Source organism: Kogia breviceps, chromosome 3, assembly GCF_026419965.1.
Source record: "Kogia breviceps isolate mKogBre1 chromosome 3, mKogBre1 haplotype 1, whole genome shotgun sequence".
Taxonomy (NCBI): domain Eukaryota; kingdom Metazoa; phylum Chordata; class Mammalia; order Artiodactyla; family Physeteridae; genus Kogia; species Kogia breviceps.
In genome coordinates, this window is record NC_081312.1 from 101936370 (window position 1) to 101962586 (window position 26217).

The following is a 26217-nucleotide window of genomic DNA, read 5'->3' on the forward strand; positions in this document are numbered from 1 at the left end:
ATGAGAAATTCTGCTTCCTTCCCTGGTCCAGAGGGAAGTCTCAGGTTGCCCTGAAGATCATCCGCAACGTGGGCAAGTACCGGGAGGCCGCCCGGCTAGAAATCAATGTTCTCAAAAAAATCAAGGAGAAGGACAAAGAGAACAAGTTGTGAGTGTCGGCAAGGAATGGGAGGGAAGCTTCCTAGGGGGCAGCGTCCACTCCGGCCCCAACTGCCTGGACCCATTGGGGCTGAGCAGTGCCCTTTCACCTGGTTGGCACCATGCCTTCTGCCGACAACCAGAGAGAGCCAGGGGAGTTTGGCGAGTGAGTCTTGCTGGAAGGAACCTTTGGATTTCAGTCTAGGCTCCACCACAACCAGCTCTGTGTTCTGAGGCAGGCCTCCCCTCCCTGAGTTTGTGAACTGGGGGCTTCATTGGGTGGTGGTGGGCATTAGACAAGATACAAACCCAAAGCTGTTTGGGGCTCTCATGTAGTCAGAGATATCCAAAGGAGAGCCACCTTTGGCACACAGACACTGAGCATTTCTCCTCCTCCACTGTGCTGAGCCCTGCAGGATCTCAGGAAGCTCAGCTGAGGGAGTGGAAAAAAGCAATGCTTGTTCTGTGGAGTGTACTGGTGTTACTCCACCTCTTTCTCTGAGATGCAGGGATTGTGCCCATAATTTTCTTTCTCTATGTGTATCTGCATCCTGCGTGGGACCCAGCGGCCTAGGAGGGAGTGGGGACTGGCGTCACCTGAGGGGAAGGCGTGAGGCAGCCAGCCCCCCCAGCACAGACCCTGAGCCCCATCCATCCTTCTCCTCCAGCCTGTGCGTCTTGATGTCTGACTGGTTCAACTTCCATGGTCACATGTGCATCGCCTTTGAGCTCCTGGGCAAGAATACCTTTGAGTTCCTAAAGGAGAATAACTTCCAGCCTTATCCTCTACCACATGTCCGGCACATGGCCTACCAGCTCTGCCACGCCCTTAGGTGTAAGTTTCCACCCTCAGATGGAGCATGGGTCAGCCACATATCTGCAGCAAAGTCACCTGGTGGTCCTGCTCTCCATCATTCGCTCTAGCACATCGTTAACTATTCTGCTGGGCCAGAGACACCAGGGCCCCTTTGGCTGAAAGGCCTTCAGGTAGGAATCTGTGAGGATGGAGAGGCTGCAGTCCCCTCCAGGGAGCCTCCTGAGCTGGCCTCTGCCCCCAGGCACTCGGGGAAAAATAAAAGGAAAGAGCCACTCTAGAATTAGCCCCGTACCACCCCGTTTCCTACCCTCCTGCATAGGATGAAGAGGTCTAAGACTGACCAGGCAGGTCCCACCCACAGGTCCTGTCAACATAGACACCCTCTGTCTCACCGTCATTTCCCATCTGTTTGCCAGCCTTTGAGAGCATATCTGGTGGTGCCTGTGCTCAGCACTGCAGGATTTGCAGTGGTTGGGACAGGTCGGGAAGGCTCGTTGGAGAGGAGGTGGATAGACCTAGAGCTAGACTACAGGGTCTGCTTAGATGACAGGACAGGGGAGAGTGTTCCAAGCCAGGTGAGCACTCAGCGACGGCCCAGAGCCTGGCATGTGCTGCAACTCATTCCGGTGAAGAGAGGGCCCATGTTGGGAGAGATGGGCCACACCGTTGTGAGGGTCTTGAGTACCAGATGGGAAAGGTGGTGAGTGGCAGGGTACCACCATCGGTGGGACAGGAGTTGGAGGGAAGAGGCAGACTTCTTCCCGCTCAGGGTTGGGGATGAGGAGAGGCAGGACTGGCTTCATTGTTGTGCTTCATAGGGGGCCCTGTGCTTGGTCTAATACTCTGTTGCTACCATCTTGAGATTCTTAACATTTGAATAAGACGACCTGCGTTTTCATTTTGCCCTGGGCCTTGCAAATTACGTAGCTGGTGTTGGGGAGAGGGAACCACCCCAAGGCTGATGATGCAGCTCTGGTGAGAGACAGGTTGAGGAAGCCTGGTCCCCTGTAGACAGGTGGAGGGAGGTTTTATAAATGGAAAAAGTCTCCCCTGCCCTCTCAAGAATCAGAACCTTCCAAGGCCCTAAGCACAGAGAACTCTAGAGAGGGAAGCCAGTACAGAGGCCGTTCGGTCTGCTCCCTTGGCCCACTGCTGAGGTTAGGGGCTGTGAGGGGCTCTGGCAGGCTGGCTTTGGAGGAGGGAGGTGGCCTAGCGCTGGCCGGTGCACCAGAGAGGAAGCCCAGGTTTTCAGTGTCTGCTTCCCTCCTCTCCTGCTTCCCCAGTTCTACATGAGAATCAACTGACCCACACAGACTTGAAGCCAGAGAACATCCTGTTTGTGAATTCTGAGTTTGAAACTCTCTACAATGAGCACAAGGTATTGGTGGGGGAAAAGATTGAGGCCCTGTTCCAGGGGTGCGTTACCCACCAGGACAGACTCGACCTGGCTCACCTTCCTTGCCCTTCAGAGCTGTGAGGAGAAGTCGGTGAAGAACACCAGCATCCGAGTGGCTGACTTTGGCAGTGCTACCTTTGACCATGAGCATCACACAACCATTGTGGCCACCCGTCACTATCGCCCGCCTGAGGTGATCCTGGGTGAGTGAGTGTATAGCTCCCAACCCTGATAAAGCAGGCAGTCGTTGGGAGGGTATAAACAGGGAGTGAGGTGCCTGTCCACCACCTGAGGCCAGTGTCCTGAGTCACTATGGCTGTTGACTTGGCCTTACCAAGAAAGAGACTTCTACTGGGTTTTGGGCAGGAGCCTTGCCAGGCAGTGTGGTAGCTGCACTGTGACCTCTAGGCTGGGAGCACAGGGCTGAATCTCATAGCTTGTCCCATCTTGGCTTTCAGAGCTGGGCTGGGCACAGCCCTGCGACGTCTGGAGCATTGGCTGCATTCTCTTTGAGTACTACCGGGGCTTCACACTCTTCCAGGTAAGGCCTCTCCCACATCACCCCACTACCCTAAGCACTGCTACTCTGACAGGCTGCAGAGGCCTAGTGTGGGACCGCTGCCCACCAGTTAGCATGTTGTGAGATTGTCTCCTGAGGGTTGTAGATGCTCAGGGGAAGGAAGAGGTCAGGGTAGCTGGAACGAGTACTCAGAGACTCTTGTGGTCAGCCATCAGGGATGGAGGATTGGGGTGGGAGGAGTGAGCATTCCAGGCAAGGGGCACCGCATCGAGTGAGGGCATGGAGATGGGCCGGGGCAGGGCACCTTCTGGGGAGAGAGAGAGGAACGTAGGCCAGAAAGAGGTGTGTAGCTATGCAGTGCACCTGAAGAGTCGAGTCTGACCGTGACCCTGAGAGAACAGGCTGGCCTCATCCCTGGTCCCAGTCTGCCACCAGGTCAGAAAGGCTGGGACTGCTATTCCATTGGTGGGTTTGCATCTCCTGGGGTAGGAAGGGAACTTGCCCATCTTTTTTGTCCTTTATTCCCTGAGGGACCCTGAGGGGGCAGAGGCTGGCACTGACCCCCGCTTGCTGTGTCCCTAACCTTCCACAGACCCACGAAAACCGAGAGCATTTGGTGATGATGGAGAAAATCCTAGGGCCCATCCCATCACACATGATCCACCGTACCAGGTAAGGAGTTCTGGTTGCTCCCGCAGGGCTGGCCTAGGGGCCTTTCCCATCTTGGAGTGACCTGGCAAGCCTGTTGCCGAGACCTTCCTGCTGGGTCAGGCCAGGATCCCCTGCCTTGCTTTGCTGCCACTCCTCAGGCTGCCACTGTCTTTCCCATTTAAGACTTGACCTTTCCTGTCCTTTGTTTTCAGGAAGCAGAAATATTTTTACAAAGGGGGCCTGGTTTGGGATGAGAACAGCTCTGACGGCCGGTATGTGAAGGAGAACTGCAAACCTCTTAAGGTCAGTTTCTGGCTTCCCCCAGCTCAACTTATGCCAAGGAGACCCCAGGCACTGGGCAGACACACAGCAGAGAGACAGGCCAGGCAGCTACAGGCTGCCTCCTGGTTCCGGCCCTATGGGAGGCTGTGCCTAAGGCTGCTGGGTGCTGGCAGTGGGGCTTCTTGCAAACTGCCCCAGAGGGACCCTTAGCTCTACCCCTTCCCCACAGGGTGGCTGTGAATGTAATTGGGGAACACCAGAAGAGCCAGATGTCAGAGACCGTGCTACTTCCTGCCCCCTCTTCTCTCAATTTTGGGAAGAACTAGGCAGGACTGAGGTGAGGGGTAGGGAAGACCTAGACATGGCCAGGAAGCCTCTGTCAACTGCATTTGGTGCTTGGACAAGTGAATTCCACAGAGGTGATTTCTACCCACCTGTCAGAACTTTGCACGTGGGGGCAGAGGCACCAAGCCAGCAAGACACCCAGTAGCCTGACAAGTTCAGAGCACCAGTAGCCTGACAAGTTCAGAGCAAACATTATTACAGGCACAAAAAGAAAAGAGCTGCTCATTGTCCAGGAGGGGAGAAGTAGTCCTCCAGGGAGGCATCCCTGCCTCCTCAGCCACGCAGCAATGCTTCCCAGAGGCAAGGGGACCTGCTGTGGGTTCCCACGACCCTGCCATCACACTGAGACACCTTGTGTCCCTGAGCAGAGTTATATGCTCCAAGACTCCCCGGAACACGTGCAGCTGTTTGACCTGATGAGGCGGATGTTAGAATTTGACCCTGCCCAGCGCATCACATTGGCGGAGGCCCTGCTGCATCCCTTCTTTGCTGGTCTGACCCCTGAGGAGCGGTCTTTCCACACCAGCCGCAACCCAAGCAGATGACAGGCGCAGGCCACCGCACTGGGAGATGGAGAGCAGAACTGGGCTGCCTGGCCCCTTTTCTCCAAGCTCTGCCACCGGCCCCAGGGCCAGAGCCACCCAATGAACAGTGCAATGTGAAGGAAGGCAGGAGCTTTACAGGGGAGGAGACTTTGATGCCCAGCTGCCAGAAAGCACAGATTTGACCCAAGCTATTTATATGTTGTAAAGTTATAATAAAGTGTTTCTTACTGTTTGTAACCCCTGGTACCAGTGTGTCCATCTCCAGGCTCCTTGCCTTCTCCCTTCCCTACCTTATTAATAAAGTCTTTCTTAGCAGTTCAGCTTGTGGAGAGCTAAGTGTGAACTGGGCCAGGCACAGAAGGGCTAGCCAGAAGTTCAGGTATCCCTCTGGGCCCAGAAGAGCAGTGGTAGGTCTGCTGAACAGTCCTAAAAGGGGACTGCAGGCCCTTGTACCTCTCAGCCCCAAGGAATGTAAGGGAAATGGCCCACTCGTTTTACCTGTCCTTCCAGCCCTGTCTTTGGCTGGGACTTTAGGCTGTTATGTGCCCGATAACTTTAAAGAAGTGTGAGAAGCGACGCAGGCTCCTAGGGCTGGGGATGCAGTACTTCACTGCAGCATACCGAGCAATTTACCACAGAGCACAGGACTCCGTCATTCAGCTTTATTTTCCTGCTGGTTTTTGGTTCCCCAAGAGCTGCGTGAGTGATCGTCTTGGCCACCTGAGGGGGGCTCCCTGTGGGCAGGATGCCTCTGAAAAGAGCTGGAGAGAGAGGAATCATGCTTATCTTTACCACCACTGGGGAAGGCCCAGGCTGAGGGCAGGAAGAGGCTCCAGTGCCACCTGGGGAGAGAACAGGGAGAGGCTTGGGCACCAACTCCCAGTGGCCTGTCAGCACAAGGCCATCACCCCCAGGGTCACTGTGACTTACTGGAGCAAGCACAGTCTTCTGGGCCAGGGTTCTTCTAGCTCGTTTTTCACTGTACCCAATTAGGAGACCTCGCTGCATTAACAGGCAGCCAGAACCTGTTTAATGGTTGCTTACTGAAATGCCTGTAATCCAGCACTGCTCCTCAGATTATGGCCCTGACTCTAAAGAGAGGGGCCCCATTTGGGGAGCTTCTTGGCCCTGAGAGTGAGCAGAGGCTCAGGAAGGATACACAGCACGGGATTCACAGTCGCTGGCCTTCCGCTGCTGGAGACAATTTAACATCTGAGGGAAGATGAGAGGAAAGGAGGGACCAGCCCTCTCTACCCTGTCTCATCTGCTCCTGGCTATGCTCCTGTAAGAAAAGTGGTAAGTCGCCTGAAACCCATGGTACCAGGGCCTACCCTGTGTCCATGATCCCTGGCAAGCCCTTCCATTCACCCCCTTAACCAGAGTGGGTGGGCACAGAGCAGAAGGAAGCCCGAAGCCCTGAAAAAGGCTTTAAAGCACAAGCCTTTTGCAAAGGGCCCTTCAGGAGCTTCAGGGCCTGGGCCTGTGAACATCTGGGGGTTTAGTCTAAGCCTTAGGATCTGAGCAGCAGTGTGTTCCTAAGGCTGAGCCCCACCAGGGCCTGGGCCTGTGAACATCTGGGGGTTTAGTCTAAGCCTTAGGATCTGAGCAGCAGTGTGTTCCTAAGGCTGAGCCCCACCAGGGCCTGGGCCTGTGAACATCTGGGGGTTTAGTCTAAGCCTTAGGATCTGAGCAGCAGTGTGTTCCTAAGGCTGAGCCCCACCAACTAGCTCATCCAGAACTAGCCTCATTTTGGCATCTTTGAGACAGGGTGCTGGCCCTGAGCCCACTCATCTAGAGAAAACAATCATAAAGGGTTCAAGGCCCAGACTATAAAAGCTGGGGTAAAGCCCACATGGGAGGGATGTGCGCCCTGCTCTGGGATCACAGCTGCTGGGGACCATTTCTGGGGAACGGCAGAGGGGGGCAGGAGAGCGTAGGGGGTGTGTGTGCAGGCGAGGAGGGGTGGGGAGTGGTGGCTTAGGACGGAAGCCCCAGGGAGCCTCTTCTGGCTCAGCACCAGGCTCCCCCAGGGGCCTCCCCAATACTGAACATTAAAGCTGCACCCTGAGGGGTCTGGCCCCAGACCAGGCAAAGGCTCAGCCCCCAGCTGTAGAGTGTGGGGTTGGGGGGCACTGCTGGCAAGATGGGCACTGTGGTTCTACAGTAACATAACCTTATACTACCTGTGCTGAAGACAACAGAAAAACAGTAAAAAATCCCAATACAGTAACACCATTCTGATGCCATTCCCCTTCCCTGCCTCCCAGAGTGATGGAGTGAAAGAAAACCCCAGCATAAAACTTGGATCAGCTCAAGAGAAAGGGTCAAAAGCCCCCAAATCAACCTGTGGCAGGGTTGAGGGAAGGCCTCAAAGCCCTCAACGGAACGGAGACTGCAAGTCTGCCCTCTAGTGGACAACTGCAGTGCAGCCAGTTCTACGTGATCTGAGGAAGGGCCGCTTAGCTGGGGTTGTGAGGGAAGCAAGGGAGACAGAGCCACAAGCTCGGCACCAGAGCCAGCTCAGGCCCCAAACAGGGCTGCCCCACCCCGTGAGGCGCTCGCCCAGGCCCAGCGGCTGTAAACCTGACACACAGTCTGTGAGCTGCCTATGTCTGTAAACAAAGCCCCACCTGATCACGCAGGGGGCCCAGTGTAGCGATGCCTGGAGCCACTGTGCACAGAGCCTGCCACTCGCCCCACACACCCAGTGAGAAAGCTTTCCCTGGCTAAGGGCAGGTGACAGGTCCGTTTTAAATATGAGCTGTTCTCTCAAAGAAAGAAACCAAAAAGAGAAAAAACAAGGTCCATGAAGCTTCACATCCTTAAGGCGTTCGTTGTCAGGAGCAGCAGGGGACTGTAGGGTCCAGCCTGCCCAGAGAGCCCTTCTAGGCAGAGTGCAGTGGGATGACAAATTTGCAGCCAAAGGGCGAGTGGTAGCTGATGCCCACCTCCTGGAATACCTGCTGGGGAATGCCGATGTCGCACAAATAGACGCGGCCTGCATGCTCCCCCAGAGGCAGAGGTAGGCCCAGAGCCAGTGACCACTTGGCATCGATGCCCTGTTCAACTTCATGCACAGGAGGGTCTATGCTGAGTACTGGTGCCCGGTTCTGGTTGGCCCAGGCCACGGCTGCTTTGTACCAGGGCTGATCCCGCAGGAAGGCATTCTCGGGACAATCCAGGCAGTTGATCACCAGGTCCACAGGGCTGGTGGGCAGATCTGTAGGTGGAAAGAGTGCCATCTGAAAACCCCTATAAAATAGCAGCCCGGGCTGGGACTAGAACCATGGTGGCCCCTAAGAGTGTCTTGTTCGGACACCACCCCAATGCCTCTCCAGAGGCCAGCCTTCTCAACGCTGGGTCAGTACTCAGGCCCCGGAAGTTCCAAGGCCTGGTTAGGCTGGGTGCTAGAGACCAAGGGCGTGTCAGCCTGATGGACCACTGTCCTCATGGAGCTCCCAGGCTGAAGCACTGTCCTGCTGGGTGTGCAGAGCTTCTCAGGACACAAGGCCCTTGCCTCCTCCGCATATCTGACTAACTTCCTGGTAAATTATAAGCTCTGGGAAGGTAGGCTCTACTGCCATGTCAGCCCTCACAGGGAGACCAGACCGTGCCTAGGGCTCAGGAGAAATGGGCTGACTGCCATTTGCTGTCTGGCCCAAGAAGTGTGAGCAGGCAAGAGCATGCTCATTCTACACCAGGCTGGCCTGCTCCAGACTGCCTGGTCTTGATGGCCCCTCTCATTATCATGGAAATAAGTCCTCTTTGCAGCCCAACCTTAAGAACGGGGGTGGAATCTATCACTTCTCTCAGGTGTTTTAAAAGGCTTCTCTGCTCTAACCAGGCCTCTGGGACAGTATAAGAACAGAAGTCTCAACAAGTATGTAAGTCTTGACCAGCCCAAGAGGTTAAACTGAGACTAGTGGAAATCAAACCAAACTGATGCTCACATCCTCCGACTTGCCTCCTGGGGCAGCTGGGATAGAAAGGCTTGTGGGCAGCTAGAGGAAGAACCAACTGCCTGGAAAAGGGCATCATGTTACAGAACTCAAGGGGGGAACCCACATACGAGAACCCCTCCCCAGGTCTCAGCCTTAAGTAATGACCTATCTCAATTAGAGACTGAAGGCTTCCTTACTCAGAACAGGCCACTACGGATGGAGGTGGTGGTGTCCCTGTGGGCCCTGAGGCCCTCAAGAGTGGGAGCGGCATCTTATCTTCCACATGCCCACAAGAAGAGCCTGGCCTGAGAGTAACGAAACCTAGAATGGCTTGCTAACATAGCTGAACACACCCTTCTTTCTTTACTTGCCTTTCAGGTATGAGGCCTTCCGGGTTTTCCTTCTCCTTCACTGACCACTCTTTCCCTGTCTCCTTAGCTGGTCTCTCAAGTCCCTGACTTCTATACAAAGAACTCAGTCTAACAACTTCTCTATCTAATCTCTCTTCCTAGGAGATATCTTATCCAGGCTCATTATGGCTTTAAATACCACCCCCACACTTGTAACTCCAGACCAGATTCCTTAACTCCAGACTCTTCTCTATCAATCAGCATTTCCACCTGCATATCCAACAGGCATCTCTAACTGAGCTTCTGCTCTTCTTCCCCAAACCTCCCCCCAGCTCTTCCCATCTGTGATAGGACCTCCATCCTTCCAGTTACTCAGGCCAAAAACCTTGGAGTCATTCTTAACCCTTCTCTTTCTCTCGTCCCTTACATCCAATCTGTAAACTCTTTTCAATATTGCCTCAGAAACTAACCACCTTTCATCACTTCCACAGTCTTAGCCATCAACATTTCTCTCTCCAATTATCACAATAGCTTTAATAACTCTTTGTAAGCCTACAGTCTGCTCTCAAACAACAGCCACAATGATCATTTGGAAACCAAGCTGGATTATATCTTTCTTCTACTAATTCCTCCAGTGACTCTCCATCTCACCCAGAGTAAAATTTCAAACCCTCACAGTGATCCACAGGCCCTTTATGACTGGACCCTGAAATGTCTAAGTCTGCTACCCTCCACCCAACCCTCCAACATTCTCTGTCTTCCTTCCCTTTATTTGTCTCCATAACACTTACTGCCATGTGACCTGAAAGAGGTATTACTTGTCATCTGTCCCAACCAGAATGTAAGCTCCACGGAAGCATGGATTAAGAAAAAAAATCTGGTACTTCCCTGGTGGCACGGTGGTTAAGACTCCACACTCCTAATGCAGGGGACCTGGGTTTGATCCCTGGTCTGGGAACTAGATCCCACGTGCATGCTGCAACTAAGAGTTCGCATACCACAACTAATGAGCCAGCAAGCTGCAACTAAGGAACCCCTGAGCTGCAACTAAGGAGCCCGCCTGCCACAACTAAGACCCAATGCAATCAAATAAATAAATATTTTTTTAGAAAAAAAATCTATCGCCATATCCCCAAGTGTCAAAAACAGTGCCCGTTCTGTAAATACCTGTGAAATGAATAAATAGGTCCCCACCTCTCCATCTGAGTAGTGGGAGAAGGAGGAGGGTGAAAGGGATAGGAAGTAGGCAAATCGACACCAAAGGTATTTATTTCCCTTAGACACTAAGACTACTTACGGGCAAAGCACTCTACCCTTGTGGTGCTTTTCCACCTGTCACCACTGGGCGGCACTGCCAGACCAATGAAAGCACCGAGGACGGAGAGGGCCTCAGCCCAGCTCTGTGCAAGTGCTCACCTTTGAGGCTAGACACTTGTTGGCCCTGGGTCTTGCTGAAGAGAGACAGTTCGTTGGTAATGGATTCCAGCATCTTCACGAAGTTGGGCAGGAAGAGGATGACCTGGACATCATGGTTGGCTAGGTGCCTCCCACAGCTGATACCCTGAGCCCCCTTCACATGGGGCCCACATAGCAGGGCCACCGTAGGCCTCTGGTGAACATTTTTGGGATTCAACCTGGAACAGAAGGCAAAGAAGCATTATCAGCTGCAGACTTGCCAATCCCTTGCATCACATACCAGGCAAGTGCCTCTCGGCACTTACTGCTCTCAGAGTTCTCGCTAGTCCCAGGTTCCAGAGGGGGATGGACAAATCCACTAAAGGCCAGGTTTACAGGGTGGCACTCCCACTGTCCCACATCCTGGTGTCACATCATCTGCTGGGTCCTCTCATTAGGTAGTTCACCCAGATCTTGTTCCATATAACACTGTTTGCCAGAACATTGCTTTCTAACCAAGAACACCTACTGTTCTCACCGTATGACCTATTAGGTCCAAACTCTTCTTAGCAAAGAGGCTTTTCTACCTCTGCAGCCTTCTTTGCTCTTCTTCCCCAACATGCCTGCTCCACTGCAGGAACACTGGTCTCTCATCATTCTCTGCTGCACATGTAAAGTTCTTTCTTGCTTCTGCTCAAACTACTTCCCCTGCCCAGAAACCCCTTCACTTGTGAAACTCTGACCCAGCCCTTTTAAGATTACTCTGGCTCAACTCCTAAGACACTCACAGCAAGTACCAAAGAGGGTAGTTTTAATCATCCTCAATCAGTTGCCAGTCCAAGTTCTCTTTACTGAGCTGCCAGTAAGCTAATAAGAGCAATGGTGTAGATACTAATAGTACCTATTTCACAGGACGCTGGGTGGATGAATGGATGTAAAGCACTTGTAACAGGAACCGACACACAAAGTACTCAATCGATGCTGGCACTGTTACACTACTGGTCACAGAGGAGGCAGCAGGCAGGCTAGGGGCTTGCCGCCCTCCTAGGCTATTAGCTGCCTTGGACACCCACTTCCTGATGAAGTCACTTCCAGCTTCCTGCCGTTCAAAGCTGAGACCTCTCTGGTCTCAGAGAAGCCACAAGTAATGAGGTTTAGAGGATTAGCCCTAGAGCTGTGCCCGACTCAGTCTGCCCCCAGGGCAGGAAGGGAAGGGGAGATGAACAGCAAGAAAGAGGCTTAGGGCCCTGCTTAGGGGCGGAGCAGTGACAGTCACTTACTGTTTTTCCCCAAAGAGAGGAAGACAGATGTTGTCAAGCCAAAGAGGAAACCCCTACTCTCCAAATAAATTTGGGGGAATCTGGTAATGTACTTTACATATACACCGAGTCATTCATTTCCCTCACCCTGTTTGCATCTTACGGAAATATGACGAGTACTTCTCCCTTCACGCAGACAGAAGTACTTCTCCCTTCTCCGCAGAACTGAGGAGTTCTGGCATCTGACTCACCCGTATCTGTTCCCTAAATGGACTCTCCCTCTCACAGGGGCATCCCCATCAGAGGACTCAAAACGGAGCATGGCACTCACATACCCAATGGCAGGGTCAGAGTATAGGCACTGGAGACCTGGCTCCACCGTGAACCAGCAATATCACATGGGCCAAGTCTTTCTGCTCTCTGAGCCTTAGCTTTGCTCATCTTAAAACCCGGGTTACTATTTACCTTCGAGGTGAAGCTATGAGGATCAAATTAAATGCTGTTGTGAAAGCACAGTGAAAAAATGCATGGTACTTGACATACACGAAACTAATTACCGTGGTATCTTTCTCAAAGGAAAACCAGTAACAGCTGCAAATGACAGGAGATGGCCCTTCTGAGAGTTCAGACACTGAAAGAATAGACAGGCACAAGGACAGCCAACTCCAAGAAGCTGACTAGAGGAATGTGACTTGGGGAGGACATTCAGATCCTGCCCCCAAACTGTTATTTCTGGGAAGCCACTTAATGGCCTCAAATACTCCCAGGAAGAGGTTATTCCTCAAGTTGCCCCAATGGCCGCTCTGGGAGAAAGTTCAACGGTCATCAGACCCAAGGGCAGGATACTCCTTCAGAGAGCAGCTTGCACTACTTCCTCCTCTGGGGTCTCCACTGGCTCTTTCCTGGCAGAGGAGAGGCCAGGGATCCAGGTTGGGAAACAGGCCTAAATCAAGGGACAAGGAGGAATGAACACAATGCTATACGGTGAGGGGAGTGGAGAAGCCAGGAGGGGAAATCTCACAGCCAGCGTGGATCACTTTAGACACCACTCTCCCACAAGGCTACCAAAGTCCTCCACTGTACTGACAAATCCAGCAGATACCTGTCAACTCTAATTGTGCTTGCTCTCTCAGCATCGCCATTGCTGACCATCCCTTTAGTCCACAAACACCATTCCTTTGGTTCATAAACACTACCCTCTTGGTTCTCTTACCTCTCTGGCTTTAAACTTTCTTAGCTAGTTTGGAAGGTTCCTCATCTCTTAACTCTGCTTTAATGCTGATGTTCCCCAGAATTCCACCCTAGGCCCTTTCCTCCCTTTACACCCTCTCCTTAGAGGAGCTTGCCTATTCTTATATCATGTACAAGATGATGACTTCCACATGTTAATCTTCTGCTCAGACCGTTTTCTAAACTTCAGATCCAGATTGCCAATGGTTTATCTGGATGTCTCACACTCCTAAACCCAACATATCCAAAACAAAATCCACCATCTCTCCCAAACCTGCTCCTCTTCCCACGTTCCTTATCACAGTGAATGCTATCACTATCCAACCAGATGTCCATGCTAGAACGCTTTAAGTTCAGTGATCACTGACACTTCACTTTCTATCACCTTCCATATCCATTCAATACCCTGCCCTGCTGATTTTACCTTTAAAAATTCCCTCATCCACCCACTTCACTTCTTTGATCCCTACTTCCCTGCTTGGGGCCACCATCACCTAGCCCCTGGCTCAGTTTTCTAACTGGTCTCATGGCCCGTCTTGCCTCCATTAATCTACTTGGCCAAAGTCGCCTTTTTAAAACATAAGACTAACCATGTTACAGCACTATTGAAATCCCTTCAGCAGCTCCCTATCTTTCTATCTCTATCTCTCAGCTGTACCAAAGCCCTATTTTCCAGCCACACAAAATGACTTATGGATCCACAGTCTCCAGATCCTTTCTGCCCTCGGCACACACTTTTTACTTTTCCCCCCTTCCTGCTCGCCGCTGTGAACTCCCCCTTGCTCTGTAGGACTCAAGTTTGGATGCCACTGCTCTAGGAAGGGTGTGCGTCTTCTCCAGCCTGGAGTAGAAAAGTGGCTTCCTGGAGAGTCTTCTGTTTCCTCTACCACAGCACTGGACTTTCTGGAGACCTCACTAGGCTACTGGAGGACAGGAGCAGTATTTTCTTATTCTTTGTATCCCTAGCCCTAGCACAAGGTCTGCTACATGGTATCAGTAAACATCCACAAAACTAAGCACTGCCCCTGATCTAGCAGCCTAAAGGGCAAGTGGAAAGGTACCAAAGTCTAGCTCTTATACCCAGTTGTCAGGGTTATTCTAGAAGTTCTCAGGTATGGAACTCAGGATTGATTTTTATCCTAGCCCTCTGAGTGAATGGTGAGTTCCAAAGGCTGGGTCTCTGAAGGTTCTTAGAAAGCAAGCCTCTGGTAATCAGCAGGAGTCTGAGAGTCAGCTGTTACCACGAAGGAAGGATCAAAGGGTGGTTTGCTGGGAGAAGAATGAGGACTTCCAGGACAAGGGTGAGAGAGGCAAACAAAAACCTTGTAGCATCCAGGAAAGTGACTTCACAGAGGTACTCACGTTAGAGGAGCAGCAACGGTCTGATGAGCTCTGTGTGTGACGCACTGTGCTGGTGCTGAGGCAGAGCAGCGTCACCCCATACTCAGCCCCCGCCGATCTGGAGGCATTTACCTGTTGGGCCCTCCGAGGAGGGTCAGTGCCATCTGACTGGCACACACGCCTGTCATCTCCAGTCTCCGCTCCAGAGTCAAGCCATGCTTCTCAGCCACAGACAACAGCTTTTTATGCAGCTCATAGGAAATACTTGGGACAACCAGGCCAGAGTCTGCAGTTTGAAAGGAGGTGAGGAAAAAGGGAAAGTGATGACAGGAAACCAGCTCCACAAATGGGTGTAGTTGATCTGTGAAAGCCAAGACTTTAAGACTGACCCTCCCCAGCCCATCTGCCTGATCTGGGACTTAGGCATGCTATGCAGCTCTCCACAGAGCTCAAGCAGTGCATGGAGAACTGAGCAACAACCCGTTCAGGTTACCACAGAGCAGGGATGAACTTAAACTCTCTTAGAAGTGTAGCTTTAGACCACAAAGGCCAAATCCATGAAGATGTACTTGGTACTATCAAGAAAAGGCTGCAGTCTATCAACCACATTAGAAGAAAACATGCTTTTCTCAAAGTGCGGGAAATGCCATTCCTGGCAGTGAGGTTTTCCTCACAAGCAGACCCCTTATCCTTCCTTCCCCAGAGTGGAACAGACACTAGCTAACCCCCCTGACCCTCTTGGTCCCTGCTGTTCAATTTCAAGGCAGGATGACTTGTTCATCCCATCTGCTCCCACATCTTCTTCCTCCTACTGTCCTCTACTTAGCCCTTCCTTTTGGCTGAAGAAATTCAACTAGGAACTTGTTTCCTTAAATAATTTTGTCATTTTCTCCCTATTTGGGGTGACTGTAACCCAATACTCTTACCACAGGGAAAGAGTACATGGAAAGTAACCCATGGCTTGCTTTAAGCTACTCAGAAGAATCTTCTACTCACCATAAACAAACAGAACTCTATAAAGGTTAGGGAGAATCACAGTCATTGAAAGTACACCATGAAAAGTATTGATACCTGGTTTTACAAGGTCAAAGTCTGCAGCAGCTGGGTACACTTGAAGGAGTCCATAGTATTATACGTATCAGTAGCAAGGTGCCATTTCGGGGCCCAGAAAACCAGGACAGGAAAGAAACAGGGAAGTCAAAAATTGTGATCTTTTGCCTTGACAACGAATGCCATCTTACAAAGGCTAAAGCCACTGGGCTGGCCCCAAGGGAGCAAACCCTCTGCCAAACAGCCCCATTTGGCCTCACTGGCAGACCAAGAAACACAGATTCCAATCAGCAAGTCATCGTGGGATTGCATGTAATTAGTTTTGTCTGGATGGATCACATGCCTTTTTAGATCCTGTGTCTTCATCTATACTGCACTGTAAACTCGTCAAAGCAGGGAAATAAGCCTCTTACCTCCTCAGCCCCCACCTCAGTTATACTGTCCCAGCTGTAGATATTTACCAATAGAGGCAAGTTCTCATCAGGTATTCAAACGTATAAATGATGCAAACCTACTGCTATTTCTAGTGTGGCTTACTTAACTCTAAGGCAGAAGTTTTCAGAAAGTGTATCATCATCCTGTTGGTTCCAGAGCCCTGTATAGAAAAACTTTTCTTCCTCACTGATCCTTTCGGGAGAAATTTCTTGAGGTTCTATCAGATATCCAATCTTGCCTACATGGATTCTTAAAATAAAACCACACAGAATTAGGCTGTGGCTGTACATTTTAACAACAGAAATCCAGGCATAAAGACTGAACTTAAAGCACCCATGTCTGTATCCTCTCAAGGGAAGGCAAAATAATAATAACTTAATGTAATAATAAAATAAAAACCATCTCCAGAGGTACTCCGGGGAAGTAGGCACCTCCTGCTGGGTTCCTGGCCTACCCACTTCTGTCGGCTCCGAGGCGAGAAGCGCCTTTTCCACAGGTACTTGTGAGCCACAGCTGCTCCCCGCCTCTACAGGAGACCCTCCAATACCAGCAGGATATCAATGCAAGCCTGAGTAAAAAAAGAATTTCTCCCTCCTAAGCCATGGCATATCAGTTGTACAGAAATACCACTTTGGGAAACAGTCTTCAGGAGAGCCTCGATGAGCTTATACAGTCTCAACAGATTACCCCCCAACTTGCCCTTCAAGTTCTACTTCAGTTTGATAAGGCTATAAATTCAGCGTTGGCACAGAGGGTCAGGAACAGAGTCAACTTCAGGGGCTCTCTAAATACATACAGATTCTGCGATAATGTGTGGACTTTTGTATTGAATGATGTTGAATTCAGAGAGGTGACAGAACTTATTAAAGTGGATAAAGTGAAAATTGTAGCCTGTAATGGTAAAAATACTGGCTCCAATACTACAGAATGAATAGGAAAAAAATGGCTTTTTAATGCCATCCTGTTATTGTTCATCGCTTTTTGAAGAGACGCATAGAAGAGACTTTTTTAAAATTTATTCTAGCATTGCAGAAACGACTACACTGTGCCATCCTATCAGAATTCCAGTAGAAAGAAGCTTATAATTCTGTACCTTGTTACAGTACCTTATTATACAGCATGAAGAAACAGACCTTTTTTTAAATGACAAATCAAACGTGGCCTTCCTAAGACCATAATAAATTGAAAATTAAAAAAAAAAAAAAAAAAAACCATCTCCATGTCAAAATTCACACTATCCTGTCGGTTAATTGACCCCGTCCACCTGTATGAGTCCTACTCCTGCCTGGGGCAGAGACAGTGAGCTTCGCCTCTCCCCTCACCCTTTGTGAAATGTCAGTCATTGATATCCCGGTTGCCGATGCTGGAGGCTGTAGCCTGACCTTGCAAGTCAGCCGCTGATTAAAAGAGCCATTTCTTATGGCCTGCTCCAGACATGCACATGTTATCAGAACTAATTAGGAACCACTGATAATAGTGTGAAAAAGCTGAATGAATTCTCAGGAGTTCTAAGCCACTAACAACCCTAAACCTGTCAGACAAGTCATGCACCTGCCTACTTCAAACACCCCCTTCTCCTGCAGAGTCACGCAAGGGAGAGCTTTCCCTCAAGTCTGTGCATTTCTTCACCTAAATATTCCCTTCCTGGTGAATTTGAAACAGGTCAGGGCAGTGAGTCTTGGGCCTGCCACCCACTAATCAAACTTTCTTTCTGGGACTAGGTCCTGTACTGTGCGTACAGGCACCCCCTCTCCGGTTCTGAGGGCTCTCTGGGGGCAGGCTGAGTGTTTTCTGCTACCTTTCTCCTCAGTCTTTGGGGTACAAAACTCATGGCACAGGCGGAGGAGAGTTTACTCCACCCTGGCTGGCTGAATGCTGCAGCTGGAAACTGTGTGTCTGTTACATCTCACTGATTTGTGCTGCAGGGAAGGGGTCCTGTTGAGGAACTGGCAAGTTTTGTAGCCTAGGGAAAGATATGGCCAGGAATCCTTTCTGCTTAGTCTGCCGGTCGTAGGGTCTAGGACTTCACTGTATTCTACTCTGTATCTCTGAAAGGAACACGCTAGCACCACAAAATGTTCCTTTTCAACATTTACACACACAGTCCAACCAGTCAGGCTGGCTTATCAGAAACAGGCAGAGGGAATAACATGAACTCCAAAGGAAGGGAACCAAGAACATAGCGTGTAAACTGCAAACAATAACATCGCCAAAGCCTGAACATGGGCCAAGCCCAATTATGTTTCGGTTGGAAGGTGGATCTTTATTGTTTGAGAACCAAGGCAATAAAATTAGTTGGTAGGGGTTCTCTTAATATTACTATGTACTTTAGAGCTGTCAGTGAAACAAGAGAGAGATATAATTACAGCCAGTTCGTGACAAGCAGAGCACTTCTTAGGATCTGATTAATCTTAGGATATCAAGGAAAACGGCTTAAGCACACCCAGTACAGGCCAGGAGAGAAGATGCCTCCTCCCCGCACAGCTCATTCCACAGCCTGAAGCAGGGCCACGGAGCCTCGTGGCCCAGCACCATGTGTACTGCCCCTTCTTCATGTCTTTGTCACTTCCGCACTGCTCCTTCCAGTACATACTATTTGGGGCCTTTCCCTCCCTTACGGACACATATGCATGTCCTCACACCCTCCATCGCACTTCCCCACCCTCAAGACACCTTCTAGCACCACGTCCAAGCCTTCCCCCGCAGCCTCTGCATGTACATTCCCTCCCTGTCTGTCCTTCATACCTCCCAGCCTTTCTGTTGTGTAACAGGGCTCCCACAACAAAGTGTCATCTCAAATCCAAACTCAGTCCTCACACTGGCATGGACTTTTAGTTGGCAAGGCTGTGTGTATCCTATGTCTTATCAATGAGGAGCACAGCCCATTACTGGGCATGGGGATTTCTCCAGGACTATGAATTCTGATTCCATTCTGTGGTGGTCACACAACTGGGTGGCGATATCAGACGAGTTCTTTTTTGGAGTATAAAACAACTGGTAAACTCATACCTTTAGACCCACTGTACAGATAGCCCCTGTAGACTTATATTAAGGCTGCCACAAAACGCAATTTGGTGTCAAGCATACCTTTGAAAGAAGAATTTGTTACGAGAAACGTAAATACTCCTAGTACTCTTTACTGGGAAGGCATCCCGTGATCTGGTCCCCCCCTGTGTACTTCAGCCCCTTTACCTCAGGCCTCAACCTGCACCACGCTCTGGGCATCGGGGCTGCTTTCTGGTTACTCAGTACTCCAGGTTCCTCCCAGCCTCAGGAAGCATGTCCCCTCACATGCTTTCCCTCTTCCGGCACTCTCTTCTCTCTTCCAATGCTCCCTGACACCACACATGGCAGGTTCCTCATTCTTCAGGTCTCAATTTAAATATCCCTCAGTCTCAGCATGCTGCCTACCTGCTTCACTGTACTTAATACAATTTGTAAATAACTTTTTTCCTTCTGGACTATCTACTTCGCTAAACTGTAAGCTCCCTGAGGGCAGTAACTGTGTCTGTCTTGTTCACTGCTGTATCCCCTTCCTCTCCACTGTGCCTTCAGCGCACAATGCCTAGTGGAGGGGCTACATAAGTATGTGTTAAATTAATGAATGAATGTGAAGGAAACCTGTATAACAGCCTCAGGGCCTTCCTCTCTGCAGCTGGGTAAGAGTCCAGCTGTAACCAAAGGCAAGAGTCTTTCCCCACTTCTTCCTTCCCCCGTTAACAACTAGAACACCCTCCTATCCACAATGGACCTCACTCCCTCAGGTTAAAGCTCTACTGGAACAAGCTTTGGACTCAAGAGGTAAAGGACTTCCTGACAAGATTTCTCACTAATTTCAAAGGGGAAAAGTATCTTTACAAGGAAGAAATCTGTTGGACAACACCTTACCAAGTGATCAAACTAGCCTCAGTGATGGGACAAACTGATGTTGTGTACTATAAGATGTAATGCTCCAAGAAAGACAGAGTCCCACCAAAATCCTGGAAAAAAGGTTTAAAATGAATCACATCAAAAGAAAACAATCAATAAATCAAAACCAATGGTTATTCTGCAAATCAACTGGCCTAGACTCTTCACAAATGTCAATATCACAAAAGACACCAAAAGTTGTGGGAACTGTCCTGATTAAAGGAAATGAAAGAGATCTGACAACTATATGTAATATGCAATGGTTGATTAAAAATACAACTATAGGGACTTCCCTAGTGGTGCAGTGGTTAAGAATCCACCTGCCAATGCAGGGGACATGGGTTTGAGCCCTGATCCAGGAAGATCCCACATGCTGCGGAGCAACTAAGCCCATGCGCCACAACTACCGAGCCTGCACTCCAGAGCCCGTGAGCCACAACTATTGAGTCTGCGTGCCACAATTACTGAAGCCCGTGCACCTAGAGCCCGTGCTCTGCAACAAGAGAAGCCACTGCAATGAGAAGCCTGCGCACTGCAACAAAGAGTAGCCCCCGCTCGCCGCAACTAGAGAAAGCCTGCGCACAGCAATGAAGACCCAACGCAGCCAAAAAATAAATGAGTTAAAAAAAAATACAACTATAACATGATTGTATTTTGGGACATGATTGGGACAACTGGAAAGCTCTGCATATGGAATTAGATAATACTTTTGTATTAATTTTAAATTTCCTGAGAGCAATCTTGTAGTGTGGCTGTAGAGAGCAACATCCTACTGAATACATATGGAAGTATTTAGGGGTGAAACGTAACGAGTGCAACTAAATCTCAAATTGTTCAGGGTTGTGTGTGTGTGCATTTATATAAAGTAAGCAAAATGTTAACTAGTGAATCTAAATGAAGGCCATATGGTTGTTCATTATACTATTCTAGCACCTTTTCTGAAAGTTTGAAATTTTTTTCAATATAAAAAGTTGGAGAGGGGCTTCCCTGCTGGCGCTGTGGTTGAAAATCTGCCTGCTAATGCAGGGGACATGGGTTCGAGCCCTGGTCTGAGAAGATCCCACATGCCGTGGAGCAAGTAGGCCCATGAGCCACAACTACCAAGCCTGAGTGTCTGGAGCCTGTGCTCCGCAACAAGAGAGGCCACGATAGTGAGAGGCCCGCGCACTGCGATGAAGACTGGCCCCCACTTGCCACAACTAGAGAAAGCCCTTGCACAGAAACGAAGACCTGACACAGCCATCAATCAATCAATCAGTCAATCAATCAATAGAAGTTGGAGAGAAAAAAGAGTAAAGTGCCTCCAAATAGGATCAACAAATGTTTGCAGAGTAGTAATACATCAAGCCAGTGGTGGTGGTGGGGAGAATGGCAGGAAACAGAATAAATAAAAAGAATATGAAAACAAACCACATTCCCAGTCTTACAACCTAGCTGGAAACAAAAAATATATGTGTGCAAAAATCAGAGAGAAAAAACTGTGTTATCCTGAGCTCAAGTGTAAAATAGGAATTTCAAACCAGGAGCTACAGGTAGTGTCAAATCCTCAATCTGAACCATGCCTCGCAAGACAGACAGAATTATAGTCACAATGATAGAAAAGGGAGTGCACTTGAGGTGGCAGAGGAACCATGAACAAAGCTACAGAAGCTGGAAAGGGTGTGACATGAGCAGATGAAAACTACCCTGCTTGGAGCCCAGAGACCGACGTAAAGGCTAGTTTAGAGTAGTGAGCAGGGCCAGACTTCAGAAGGCATTAAAAGCCAAGTTGTTTTATACAGCATGAAGTTGACAGGGCTAGAAAATGAGGGCAGAAGGCCATGTAGAATTGATTTCAAGGGACAAAGGGAACCTGTGGGGTAGCATAAAAAAGTAAAAGGTCGGGCTTCCCTGGTGGCGCAGTGGTTAAGAATCCTCCTGCCGATGCAGGGGACATGGGTTCGAGTCCTGGTCGGGGAGGATCCCGCATGCCGCGGAGCAACTAAGCTCATGCACCACAACTACTGAGCCTGCACTCTAGAGCCCACAAGCTACAACTACTGAAGCCCATGTGCCTAGAGCCTGTGCTCCACAACAGGGGAGGCCACTGCAGTGAGAGGCCCGTGCACTGCGACGAGGAGTGGCCCCTGCTCTCCTCAGCTAGAGGGAGACTGCACGAAGCAACGAAGACCCAATGCAGCCAAAAATAAAAGTAATTAATTAAAAAAAAAAAAGTAAAACATCATGACAATTTCAAGGACCACTGAGAAAGAAGAGAATCTAGAGTCTGAATGAATACTGAGGACAAAGGAAAACTCCTTGTCAGGAGGAATCACTGTGTTGTTAAATTAGAAAAAAAATGGCCTCCAGGGTTCTTTCTAGTCATGAATGGTTTTTGGTTTTTTTTTTTTTTTTTTTTTTTTGGCTTCGTTGGGTCTCCATTGCTGCACGTAGACTTTCTCTAGTTGTAGAAAGCAGGGGCTACTCTTTGTTGCGGTGTGCGAGCTTCTCATTGCAGTGGCTTCTCTTGTTGCAGAGCACGGGCTCTAGGTGTGTGGGCTTCAGTAATTGTGGCACATGGGCTCAGTAGTTGTGGCTCGCAGGCTTTAGAGCGCAGGCTCAGTAATTGTGGCACACGGGCTTAGTTGCTCCGCAGCACGTGGGATCTTCCCGGACCAGGGCTCAAACCCATGTCCCCCACACTGGCAGGCGGATTCTTAACCACTGAGCCACCAGGGAAGCCCTCTAGTCATGAATTTTTATGAGAAGTAAGAGGCAAAGATGGCCACAAAGTTTCATGCTGGACACTTTAAAAATGGTGATTCCACTGAAAGAAATGGGAATGCTAAGGAGGCAAAGATATGGGAGGGGGTGAATGACTGACTTAGCTTTGATATGTTGAATTTAAGGAGGATGATGGATACATTGAAATCAAACCCCTTCCTTGGCTCTGGCCAGACGCCTGTGGCTGTGAAATGGCAAAGGGCACATAATAGCAAAAAAGTCACATTTGCAGAGACCAACTCAAGTTTCTAAAATGACCAATTGGTACCTTCATCAAAACTCAGGTGTCAGGCCATAATGTGCTGGCTCCAGATCCCCCAGCCATTAGTTTGACCTTAAATTGTTAAATTAAAAAACTCTGGCAGCAAGTTGCCATAAGACCTTTTCCAGTAGGACTGCAGGAAGCACAGGTGTTTATTACTGGGGGAAGAATCTAAGCCAAGACACCTGTCTTAACAGTACTGCTCTAACACCTCATGAGTGTCAAGGACTACAACCAAGCCCTTCAGGCTGATGTGTCCACCTGATTATCCAAGCCCAGAAACTCTGAAGGATTCCACATTAAAAGAACTAACTACTCCCTCCACTCCTGGCACTGGAGGATCTGCTAGAACCTGAGGTTCCCAAAAATCAACCAAGTCACTGTCAAGGAAGTCTGCCTGCAGAGACACAATTTCAGAAACTAGGCTCATCAGCTCTGCTCAATGAAAAGCTGTGGCGGCACTTGGTGCAGGAGTTTTCTGGTCCAGAACACCTCCTAGAATTTACCTCCTCCTGTCTCCCCTGTGGCTCTCTTAGGATAAGAAATATAATTAGGATAAGAAATGTAAAAGAGGTGCCTCCCCGGGAATGGCATCCCTGTAGCACATGGTCTAATCTGTAAACACAGGAAGGGGAATGAGGGTTGAAGGGAGATCAAGGAAGAACCCATGTGGGTTGGGTCAGTGGTTTGAAAAAGCAACGAGATCATGACCAGTTCCACTGCAGCAGACACTCGAGTCTCCGCGTGAGAAGGATCCTCCTCATGAGCATGATAGCCACTGAAGGCAGTCTTCACTATCCTCAGGGTAAATATTCTTCAATGGCCACTTCTAAGCTCAAAGATTTCTTTCTTTCTGAATTCCTTTCGAACACATAAACAAACCCAAAACAGATTTCCTGATTACCTGTTCTTCAGGAGGTAGAAAACACTGCTCATCTTGAAAGCATTAGGACACATCTTGAGGGACCCTGGGGACAAGAAGTAGAGGAAGGCACACAGGGCTCAGAGGCAGAAATGGAATGCCAGCTGTGGAAAACAACTGACAGCCTGGAATGGTGAAAGCAGAGCTTGTCCTGAGAGCAAGATACATCGCTACTGAAGCTCAAAGGGAAGAATAAAGAGGCAAGCCAGAAGCAGCAGAAACAAACCAACTGTGGCTTCACCAGCTACTCCCCTTCAGAGTAGAACTAGAACTGCTTTTACTGAGAAAAATGAGTATGGGTAAGTGGTGCTGAACTAAGAGAGCTCAAACCAGAGTGCCTCACACAAACTCTGACTTGATCCTTTTGCAAGACCGTAAGCAGTAACTCTACTTCAGGTCATCTTCATACACTTGCTACTCCCCAAACTTCAGCAGACACATAGTGTAGAGGCTGAGGAACATCCTTCAGGCAAAGCCGATGGGACAACTGTGGAGATTCAGTCAGTGCTTGTACCAATAGCACCCTGTGGCCTCCCATTCGGCTTCTATATACTTGAAGACAAAAGAAGGCTACACAGTGGAAAACAAATGGCAGAAATTAAATCAGAATTCTAACCTAAAATGAAGGGGTCTTGAATAAATGAACCTGAGGAGAATTTATTAGAAACCAGGGAATGAAGAATTCTAGACACTTTAAAGTCATTCCTGGTGAAAGATTTAATGGAACACTTAACTCCAACAAAATGAGGCTAAAAACAAAAAGGGGATAACAATGCAACCTCACAGAGATGCCATGAAAATTAACTGTGATAAGCATGTGAAGTGCTTAGAATGGTGCCCAGGACATAGTAAATACCCAATGAACATCCACTATTATGACGGTGATCATAATGTTGTTTCTCCTGAACCAGGCACTTACACTTCCTTTTCTGCCACCTCTAAATCTTGTACACACTTCCATTATTTGTTTGTTTACACATCTGGTTACCCTATGTAAGGCCCCTGAGGTGACGGACAATGACTTACCCAGAGCATCTAGAACAGTGCCTGGCACACAGTAAAAATTTTATAAATGTTGATGCTTTGAAATAACTTTACTGAGACAGCCTTTGCACTTCACATTAAAGTCAAATATTGACTGAATAATAATTATAAGCCAGGCGTTGCACTAGCTGCTTTCCACATGATCTCATTTAACTGCCAAATATTATCCCACTTTACAGACAAGGAAACAGGCTCAGTAGTCCCCACATGGCTACATAACTCAATTCTCTGACCCTACAGAAGCCTCCTCATTGAAGCCTTTAATATTGAATAATTAGTAAGTCCCTCAGTGTGGCAACTCTACTAATTGCTTTCTCTGGGCTCAGCCACGAAGCAATGCAAGAAAAAAAAATCACAAAAACTTGGCCCATTAAAACCTCATGCAATCTAAATCTAACTACAACTGGACTCGCTGCCATTCTTCACACCCCACAGATTCAATGCCTTTGAATTCTGTTGTTCACTCAATCCTCTTCAACATGTCTTCAATCATCAAATCCTATCAAATTCCCCTTTGTCACTTCTCTCACATCTCTGTCTTCCTTTCCATTCAGAGATCCAAACCCCTGGCATATTAGTTATGTCATCAGTCTAACTTACCTTCCTGCTCTGGTCTCTCTCCTGAAATTCTACCCTGAATTCTATCATGAGACCAGTCTTCCTAAAGACTAACAAATCTTCCTAAAATAGATTTTGGATCATGTCTTTTTCAGAATCCTTCAGTTGCTCCTGATGGCCATAAAACAAGGGACAGCATTAGCACACAGGCTCTCTGTGCTCTGGTCTAAAGCTATTTTTAATTCCTGCTATTCCCCCACACAAAAATCTCCGCCCTGGCCAAACCAGCAAATAGCCAATCTCCCACACAGCCCTTTATCACACTACAGAGCACCTGACCAGCCTACCCATAAGTATCTTCCTCTTCTTCTCTGGTGAAATCCTGCCCATCCTTCAAGGCTTCTGTCCTGCTCCCTTTGTGAAGCCTTCCCTGATCAGCCCAGCCTTCAGGACCTCTCATGCCCCTCAACACCCAATGCATTTAATGTCCACACTCTCAATGGACTCCAGGCATATATGGTATCTTTCCATTTCCTAGTACATCTTAATTACTTGGATGCAAGGACTGTCTTAGAGTGACTTACATGTAGTAATAAGCACAATGTTCTGACTGGCCCACACTGTCTTAAAAATTACTTTTAGAATATTATGAATGTTGAGCAAAGATTCTTCTCTGAAGCCTTATCACTCTCCTAACTGGTGTTCTTTGGGGACCTCTCACCTCTGAACACAGAGGGCTCACATGCATCTAGCATTTTATAGGCCAACTTAACCAACATGTATGCAACCACAGAATACAATTATTTAGCAGCATAGGTCCAAGCTGGAGGAATGTCTGACAATCTGTTGGAGATAGCAGCACTGTTAAAGGACCAAAGGGGCCTTCCAGAGAGAAAATATTTGGGTTAAACAAAGAGCTAAATTTAGCTGCTTCCTGAATGTGTTTTCCCAATCAATAGACCTTTTATAACACTACCCCCCCCCCACGCACACAGTTGGCAAGGAGTATTGCCAAGAGGAATATGAGCAATTAGAGAATAACAGCTTAGAAACCGTTGACACCA

The 26217-nt window shown here is 49.0% G+C and overlaps 2 protein-coding genes and 1 pseudogene across 9 annotated transcripts in view; 2 read left to right on the top strand and 1 right to left on the bottom strand.

Moving 5' to 3' along the window:
* Positions 1 to 4931, top strand: part of CLK3 (CDC like kinase 3) — a 29607-nt gene extending 24676 nt beyond the window's left edge. For 3 of the 5 annotated variants that reach the window (XM_067029352.1, XM_059058656.2, XM_067029353.1), the window contains 8 exons: positions 32 to 148; positions 807 to 973; positions 2239 to 2333; positions 2425 to 2554; positions 2810 to 2892; positions 3464 to 3543; positions 3735 to 3825; positions 4518 to 4931. In XM_067029352.1, coding sequence (XP_066885453.1) covers positions 32 to 148; positions 807 to 973; positions 2239 to 2333; positions 2425 to 2554; positions 2810 to 2892; positions 3464 to 3543; positions 3735 to 3825; positions 4518 to 4694 — 940 coding nt within the window. In that variant the 3' untranslated portion in view covers positions 4695 to 4931. Of the gene's footprint in view, positions 1 to 31; positions 149 to 806; positions 974 to 2238; positions 2334 to 2424; positions 2555 to 2809; positions 2893 to 3463; positions 3544 to 3734; positions 3826 to 4033 lie in introns of all 5 variants that reach the window. The other 2 variants (XM_067029351.1, XM_059058653.2) reach the window with 1 other exon arrangement.
* A 411-nt stretch (positions 4932 to 5342) lies between these two features.
* EDC3 (enhancer of mRNA decapping 3) overlaps positions 5343 to 26217 on the bottom strand; it is a 56178-nt gene continuing 35303 nt past the window's right edge. For 2 of the 4 annotated variants that reach the window (XR_010839717.1, XR_010839718.1), the window contains 4 exons: positions 14343 to 14496; positions 10402 to 10619; positions 6253 to 7914; positions 5343 to 6168 (listed from right to left, as the gene is read on the bottom strand). Coding sequence is in view for 2 of the 4 variants with exons in the window: in XM_067029354.1 (XP_066885455.1) it covers positions 7580 to 7914; positions 10402 to 10619; positions 14343 to 14496 (707 nt within the window). In the remaining 2 variants the exon portion in view is untranslated. Of the gene's footprint in view, positions 7915 to 10401; positions 10620 to 14342; positions 14497 to 26217 lie in introns of all 4 variants that reach the window. The other 2 variants (XM_067029354.1, XM_067029355.1) reach the window with 1 other exon arrangement.
* LOC131753410 (transcription initiation factor IIA subunit 2 pseudogene) lies at positions 16108 to 16862 on the top strand (annotated as a pseudogene).